This window comes from Danio aesculapii, chromosome 11 (genome assembly GCF_903798145.1).
Source record: "Danio aesculapii chromosome 11, fDanAes4.1, whole genome shotgun sequence".
In the NCBI taxonomy this organism is placed as follows: domain Eukaryota; kingdom Metazoa; phylum Chordata; class Actinopteri; order Cypriniformes; family Danionidae; genus Danio; species Danio aesculapii.
The window spans coordinates 19,431,811-19,440,805 of NC_079445.1; the positions used below are offsets into that span (position 1 = coordinate 19,431,811).

At 35.1% G+C, this 8,995-nt stretch overlaps 1 protein-coding gene across 1 annotated transcript in view; it reads left to right on the forward strand.

The window, feature by feature from the left end:
• The window catches only part of suclg2 (succinate-CoA ligase GDP-forming subunit beta), a 245,992-nt gene extending 243,246 nt beyond the window's left edge, over positions 1-2,746 (forward strand). The window contains exon 11 of the mRNA XM_056467784.1: positions 1,724-2,746. Coding sequence (XP_056323759.1) covers positions 1,724-1,839 — 116 coding nt within the window. The 3' untranslated portion in view covers positions 1,840-2,746. The remainder of the gene's footprint in view (positions 1-1,723) is intronic.
• The last annotated feature ends 6,249 nt before the right edge of the window (positions 2,747-8,995 follow it).

Genomic DNA, 8,995 nt, shown 5'->3' on the forward strand with positions numbered 1-8,995 from the left:
TCCAGGGTCACATATAACACAACACAACACAACATAACATGTATTGTAACATATTTTTCTTTTCTTTTAGTTATTTATATAATTTGAATTGATTTATATTATAGTCTTAAATCTAAACCTAAACTAAAAATACTATCTATATTTGAATTGCTTTACAATAACCTTTAGAAATATTAGTACATTTTTAGATTATTATATTATTTTATGTATCAATGCAATCAAATAATGATATTCATTCATTTTCCTTCGGCTTAGCCCCTTTCTTTATCCGTGGTCGCCACTGCAGAATGAACCGCCAACTTATCTAGCAAATGTTTTATGTAGCGGTTTCAGCCGCAACCCATTATTGGGAAAAACATCCTTACACTCTCAGACATTCACACACACTCATACAATATGGCCAATTTTGTTAATTCAATTCACATATACTTCATGTCTTTGCAATGTGCCGGAAACTGAAGCACCCGGAAGAAACCCACTCAAACAAGGGGAGAACATGCAAACTTCACACAGAAACGCCAACTAGTTGTTTCTGTCCAGGACTTAAACCAGCGACCTTCTTGCTGAGAGGTGACAGTGCTAACCACTGAGCCACTGTGCCACCTAAATAAAGAGATGTATATATATATATATATATATATATATATATATATATATATATATATGTATGTATGTATATAAATATATATATGTATATATGTATATATATATATAATATACTAATTTATATAATAATGTGTATCGTTTTGTTTATTGTGTTATATTATTAAACCTAACGAGATATTGTAGACCTAACCTTATATACACAAAATATGCTGATTTGAAATAAGTTTGAAATTAAAACAAAAAAATTTGACAACGATAAGATTAGGTTCTCTGGTAAACTGTTTCAGTTAATAATAATTAGCAGTTCCTAAATAATTAATAATTAGTCATTGTTAAAATAGTTTTGTCAAAACTGAGAAAAAAATGGTGAACACACTTGTGAAAACTAACATTAACTATTAATACATGTAAAAATAAATATACAATACATAAAAAACAGATACAATATACAGTTGAAGTCCAAATAATTAGCCCTCAGAATTCTTTTTCAAATATTTCCCAAATGATGTTTAACAGAGCAAGGAATTCCTTAATTCCTTTAATTCCTTCGGTATTTCCTTTTTTTTGTTTCTTCTGGAGAAAGTCTTATTTGGTTAACGTCGGCAAGAATAAAAGCAGTTTTAATTTTTTTAAAAACCATATTAAGGTCAGTCTTATTAGCCCCTTTAAGCAATATTGGTTTTCGAATGTCTACAGAATAAACCATCATTATACAATGACTTGCCTAATTACCCTAACATGGCTAATTAACCTATAGTTAAGCCTTTAAATGTCACTTTAAGCTGAATACTAATATCTTATACTAATATATTATGTACTGTCATCATGGCAAAAATAAAAGAAATCAGTTATTAGAAACTATTGTGTTTAGAAATGTGTTGAAAAACAAAACTTACTGTTAAACAGAAATTGGGGAAAATATATACAGAAAGGGTAATAATTCAGAAGGGCTAATAATTCAGAAGGGCTAATAATTCAGGAGAGCTAATAATTCTGACATCAACTGTATATTATGTGTCCCTCAGAGTAATAATCTTCTTGTATATCAGAACAAAATGTAAAGCTATAAAAATCCACCATAAATGATTTCTCTTTGTTGTTTTGCTTCCCTGTCCAGGAACAAACGTCCACGAGGCGAAGCGTATCCTGTCTGAGAGCGGTCTGCCCATCACCTCGGCCACTGACCTCGATGATGCCGCCCGCAAAGCTGTCGCCGCCATTGCCAAGAAATAAATGCATATATTCATAACACACATTCACAAAACAGACACAGCGATAAACAGAAACACCAACAAAGCTGCGGCCAGAAACAGAGCCATACACACTTCATTCAGTCACACACGGCTGATCAACAGCTTCTTTTATACAGTTTTTTTTTTCATGGACAGAACGTTTTTCAGGGACATCTGATGATTGCTGGGTTGAGATATTTTTGTCATCCAAATGCAGCCATTTCTGTAGCTCAAATATTTTCCTAACATTCATTGCCTTACTTTTTATGCAAAGTTTCATTAACTGATCATGAGAATGGATTTTTATTTTTAATTAAGCTTTGAAAGTATTAATAATAATAGCTTAACTGCATTCCATGTGAATTCTAATTCCGTTCTAGTTCTTTCTTTGCCTTAAGTAAACCATGAACCATTAAAATGCCATGTGTTAGAATTGCCTCATTTTTGTATGATTGAACTGTGAAATACATCTTAAATCTGATATTGATTTCCTGATCTCCATATGATATCACCGTCCCAGTTTGACTTTAAGGTTTACCTTGTTTATAAGGGGTGTGATAGGAATTTCTTACTGTTATAAAATGGAAAACTCTACATGCCTATAATTTCCCAGCCTTAATTAGTTATTGGATAGTAAATGGAATTTTTATAAAGTTTCTAGATTACATAAAGACAATCGAATATATGTTAGATCTGTATGCATCATGATTTATATTTGCATTTAGCTTTTTTTTCCTTCAATAAAGTGGTGTAGTTTTTATACTGTGCCTGTCATGAAGATGTTTTAAAACCTAAAGGCCCATATTACATGTAATTAACGTTTTGTAATCTTGAATGTATTTTCAAAGTTAATGTATATTAAAAAATGAGTCAAAATGTTTAGAATAAAACAGATTTAAATTATATAATTTTTTCTTTTCTCTCTGTGCCTTCTTTCAAAAAAGTAATGCATTCCCTCAAGTATTTTCTCAGAAAGTGTTGCGTTCTTTCAAGAAATGTTGCATTCACTTGAATAAATACGGTTAACTCAGGAAACTAACAAAAGTACTGCATTCCCTCTAAACGGTTATTGAAAAAAGTATATTTATATAAAATGCATTTTTAACTGCTGCTCTGATGATTTGAAGTGCTTATTTTATGCTCACTTTAAGTTGCTTTGGATAAAACTGTCTGCTTAATGAATAAATGTAAATATAAAAATGCAAAAGTATTGTGTTCCCCCTCAAAATACTGTTCCTTTAAGAGCAATTCATTCTTTTGTGTTAGTTCATAAAAGTATTGTGTTCCCTCAAGAAACTACATTCAGTGGAAAAACAATTCCCTCCCCAAAATATTGCATTCCCTTGAGAAGTTTGTGAAAAATTTCCTTGCTAAAGTACAGCGTTTTCTTCAATAGTATTGCATTCCTCCCAAAATTTCATATCCGTCTTTAGCTGAAACTTCTGTGCTCTCCAACAAAATTTCTTTCGTTATTTAAAATTTCTTTAACTAAAATGTTTGCTTGAGAAACATTGCATTCCTTTGGAAAAATATTCACACACCATATTTGTGTTCTCTTGCCAAAGTATTGTTTCAACCAAGAATCTACAAAACGTGTTTTCTCGTTAAAATGTATTGCATTGCTCTGAGAAATATATATATTTTTCGGAAAACATTTGCATTCTCACAGAAAGTGTTGTGTTTCTTTAATACTAGAACTACCAAGGCAATAATGTTGAAATAATTTGTGTAAATTATTAACTTTATTAACATAAACCATATAACTATTGTACCCTGACTTTTTCCTAAATATGTGTACACTACCTGACAAAAGTCTTGTCGTCGATCCCAGTTGTAAGAGCCACAAATAATCACTTGACTTTTAGTTGATCATTTGGAAAAGTAGCAGAAGGTAGATTTTTTTTTTTTTCTGATAAATTGTCTGTTGAACTGCATCCCAAATACTGCAAAGACTTATTGGATCCTGCATAGACCCAAGATTCTCACAGAAATCTGGTGAAAAAAAAGCAAACCCCAAAACTAATGTTCAAATTGCAATAATAAACTAACACAATACACCATGTCTAACAAAACACTCCAAACATGAAAAAACACTATCATCAGCTGAAAAGTTTAGTGTCAGGTCTGCTCTTCTATTTGAAGCCTCTCTACATTTTTGTGTTTTTGGGTTTAGTACTGTAAATGCATGAATTTTGTTTCTTTTACTGCATAAATTCAAAACAAAAAAATGAAGGATCATCTCAGAGTAGCTTTATAAAATGTACAGTTTATGTAAAAAAATACAGACACAGAATTGCTGCAGTACAGACTTTATTTGCAAAAGGACATCACTGCAAGATATACAAACAGAAAAAGCACCGCGATTATAATAAAAAACAACAACAAAGTAATCTATTCTGCCCGGTCTTCTGCATTTGACCACATGTTCTCATCCACATCACAACTGATATCTTCTCTTGCAAGGCATCATGGGAAGAATTCTCTAGTTGTTCCTTTTCCACACAAGATCAGCCCAAAGAGTCCTCTTTTAGAACATTTGAGCAGGGAATATAGTTGTGTTTCAGTTGTTCACTTTGACTTTAGCCTATATACAGTAAGTTCGGTTTAGCTCATGATGTTATCTGTTTTGACATACAGTGAAAGCATTTGTAAATTTGACTGTAAAATTACCTTGTTTTGGTCTTGGTTGAGCTTGTGTGTAAAAGAACTTCAAGCATTTGTAATTGCTGTTAACTGTATGCATTTTGTAACAAAGCAACAAGAAATGTGCTAACTGTATAGCCTACAAAGAAGGATGTTGTGCTAACTGTGTTAAGAGTTTAGGAAACTTGTTTAATGTATTGAAAAACACATCATAGCAATTGGAAAAGACATTTGTGCTGCCCATTACATTACAAACCACATGAGACAGATCAATGTTCCTCAACGCAAAGAAGGTCAACGTGCTCCAGGATTGGCCAGCCCAGTCACCAAAATGAACATTATTGAGCATGTCTGGGGTAAGATGAAGGAGGAGGCGCGGAAGATGAATCCAAAGAACCTTGATGAACTCTGGGAGTCCTGCAAGAAAGCTTTCTTTTGTCTAAGCAAAGTCAGACCTTATTGTCCTAATTAAATGATTAAAAATCAAGGCATGATCATAATTTATTTAGGTAAAATAAGCGTAATCTAGAGGCATTTGCCTTTCATATAGTGTAAGCCACTTCTGATACCAAATGATCAACTAAGACTTTTTTCAGGTAGTGTACATTATATTTAATTCTAACATTGCAAACATGAATGAGTTGTGAGTATTTCAATGTTAAATCGAATAGTCAAATATCCCAGCAACTTTCTGCTAACTAAAAACATAACCTTCTGATAGCAAAAACAAAACTTCTCAAACATGTCTTTCTAAAGGACATTTGCTCTCATGCTTGGAGACAAATTGAGGATCGCACATTTGCAAATATGACAACATTTAGAGGTTAATTCTAAAACATCAATAGAATATTATGAACGATCAGAATGTCGGCAATGGCCATTCAAGTAGTTATCAATTTGAAGGAGTTCCAGTTAAAAAGATTAAAAACTTAGCATAAAAGTGCTGCATTTCCATGAACTATCTTTAAACAGCTTAATTCTTTTGCAGAAATATTGTATTTTATTGTATAGTCTCTCATATTATTATAAAGACCTCTTTCTGTAAATGGGAGTATCATAAGAAAAAATGTGTATTTAAACCAGCAATAAAATTACAGCACTATGCTGTGCGTGAGTGTGCATTCACAGGCGTTTTCTGAAATATATCCTTGTCAGCGGGTTGGAACATTTAATGGATTATCTGTCAAGCAATGTGAGAGGACAGCCGGACCGGATCAAGTGCCTCGAGCAACAGACCTCTGTCTCACTTTCTCCTCGTCTTCTTACACTTTTTTTTTTTTTTTTTCAATCTGCCTTACGCTCAATTCTCACTCTTCAGTCTCGCAGTCGAATTGATCTGTGAGCCAAAAGCTGCGAGGATGCCAAAATCAACCCTCACGGCCTGCAAAGTGCTGGTTTTTGGCCCAGTAATGTCATGTCGTTGTGTACTTATCCATAAAAGTTGCGTGTGAAGGTGAAGTGTGGATGGGTGTAAATCAAGTAGATGGTTCAATAATTGCCTATTTCAAGCTCTTCCTTCAGCGTGTCAAATACAAGTGTGTTGATGGATTAGACTGTGGTGTTCGAGTCTTGTTAGAATATGCTCTCGTGGCATCATTGTAGAATTCAGAGGTCACTGAATGCCTGTGTCTGGGAAGATAAATGCAATGAAGACAATGACTTCCACTTAGTACATTTATACTATGTTATTATATATAAGAAAAACATTAAAGCTGTCTATATTTAACCTTTGGAACACAAATAAATATATTTAAATTAAATCTAATCCATGATGCGAATCTAACATTCCACCACATCCCAGAGGTGCTCTATTAGATTGAGTTTCTGTCTTTCTGACCATTCTCTGTAAACCTTAGAAATGGTTGTGCATGAAAATCCATGTAGATCATCAGTTTCTGAAATACGCAGACCAGCCCGTCTGGCACCAACAACCATGCCACGTTCAAAATCATTTAAATCACATTTCTTCCCCATTCTAATGCTCGGTTTGAACTGCAGCAGATTGTCTTGACCATGTCTACATGCCTAAATGCATTGAGTTGCTGCCATGATTGGCTGTTTAGAAATTGAGCATTTGGACAGGTGTACCTAATAAAGTGGCCAGTGAGTGTATATGTTCTAAATAAATTGTCCCTCTTCTGCACTTCTTTTTAACCAAAACTATCATCTATGGAAGAACCAATGGTCTCCATTCTTGTTTATTCTTGTCACTTGGCACGTTTTGAGCTTTCACAGAAACCAACAAGGTTTTTTCTTGCATGTCACAAAGCATGTTTGAGCTGTCACAAAAAATAAATGAGGTTCAATCTCGCGCCACATGGCAGACCGACACGATCTCACAGCAATTCATAACTTTTGGATGTAAGGTCTAATTATGTGAATTTGTACGAGCTCATTCATACCATTTAGTACAATTTGCTCATCCCCCAAGGATAGTTAGGTGTAGGGGTGTGGATGGGTGCCACGCCTCCTTTTTAAAGTCGTACATTTTTTTTGTATCGTACATCGTTTCCTTGTGAGATCAGACTGGGCAGATTTGAGCTTCTGCAACTACCAATGAGGTTCATTGCTGTGTTTCACATGGCACATTTGAGCAACTTCAATTCAAGAGTTCCCACTTAGATATGCTTGGTGTTTAAAGCAGGTTTGGCATGCTGTCCCGGGAGAGAACCCTGAGCTCGGAGATATTTGAGCCCAGGGTTCCCGCCCCGGTCAATATGCATATCAGGAGATCTGAGATCAGGTAGGTCTCGAGAGCTCCCCCTTTAGAAAAGGGAGGAAAAGGAGGACATGGGGTGGAAGGGGGGATTCTTCCAAACGAAGATAGAGCAGTAGGAAGAAAATGATCCATTTATAGTAAACTAGGATCACTCTGATTGGATTATTACTGATTACAGACGAGCGGCCAGTCGTGCTCAATCATATCACGTGCTCCTCTCGAAATTAGTTTATGAAACTTCACTAGAGTGGAGGAACTATGACATTAATTTGTATGCAAAACCCGGAAGTGAGTTAGCATTTTAGCAGTTCCGGTTTCCCCGTCCCAAAGTCAATGGGTATTTTGAATGGGATTTCGGTTAAATCGCTTAAATAAGGTTCATAGCTAACACAAACTCAAGATACTTTCACGTTTTATTCTAGGACATAAACCACATCAGTTACATCCAGTGCTTAATTTGTGAATTTGTGAACAAATCAGGGTAGCGGATCTGGCATACTACCCGAGGATGTAGAGGTGTCGCGGACGAAAGGGGTGTTGGTTGGGGGGTGGGGTGGTGATGATAATAGCGGGCCATTGGATAGCGGAGGGGTGTCGAGGACGTAAGTTAAGAGCCGGGGCGGAGGTTGGTTGTCACGGATGAAAGTGAAGAGGGCTCGGGAGTCAAGGGAACAAAGTGAAAGTGAACAGCAGACGGGGGAGGAGGGGGATCGGTAAAATGAGGTGCTGATCCGGCATGTTCCAGCACAAATTAAGCCCTGGTTACATCACACTCTTGATTTTTTTTAAAATCGGTTACGCTTTTTTAAAAAGACAGTTGCTATCAAGTTGCTTAATGGGACTCTGCGGTGTCGGAGACAGTATATGTCATCGAGCTGAACTGACTGGAATGCAGCCCGATTGCGTTGGACACTTGGATTTGTCTGTCATTGGAGTATTTTCATAATTAGTATTTTATAGTTTGTAGTATTTTTCTAATTGGGAATTCATATTGTGTATAGATAATGCCTTCTCTTGTAAAGACTGTCAAGACAGATTAATTTGTTGATCCTTTATTTTAATTAAACACTATTATGTAGATACTGCTTTCCAGTGCAGCTTGTCTCTTTCCTGCTCTAAGTAATGCAAACGGGTGAATAAATGTGTACAAAAATACAGACATGTTAATTGTCATTTTAATGTGATCAATTGATTTTTCGTAGTTTTTTTCTTTATCTGAACACATCTAACTCTGTCATAACTGCAGTAATTACACTCCTCCTTAATATTTATAGCATATGTGACTGTATGGGCTGCTTTTCGCTGTACTTCATGACAAAAAAAGAATATTAAATGTTGTTCTCTATTCACGGTGGAACTTGCAGGCATTTGATAGACTTGTCCCTCTCGCCTAATTTCTGTCATCTGTTACTAAGGTAAGCGGGCTGTATGCACACGAATTATGATAATACTGCAGTATGTAAGCACATTTATAAATACAGTTTTAAAACTTTTACAACAACTGTAAAGCAAAACAAAATGTATTTCCCATGTAAAAACTATTCAAAAGGCACGTAGGTCTATGTGTTTTTGAGTATTTATTTGTATATAATATATAGCGTGGATTATAATATAATAAACCGAGAGAGTAGATCATTGTAATGGAGCATATTTCTAAAAATAAGCTTGAGAAGTTGTCTGCAGCAAGGTGGTGCTGACATCACAGGCGAGCGCTCCGAAGGCACTGTAGCCTGTTTATAGCCTAATGTTAGTTTTTCAATTCTTGCATTTGCATTTAAGATCCAAATGTCCTAAA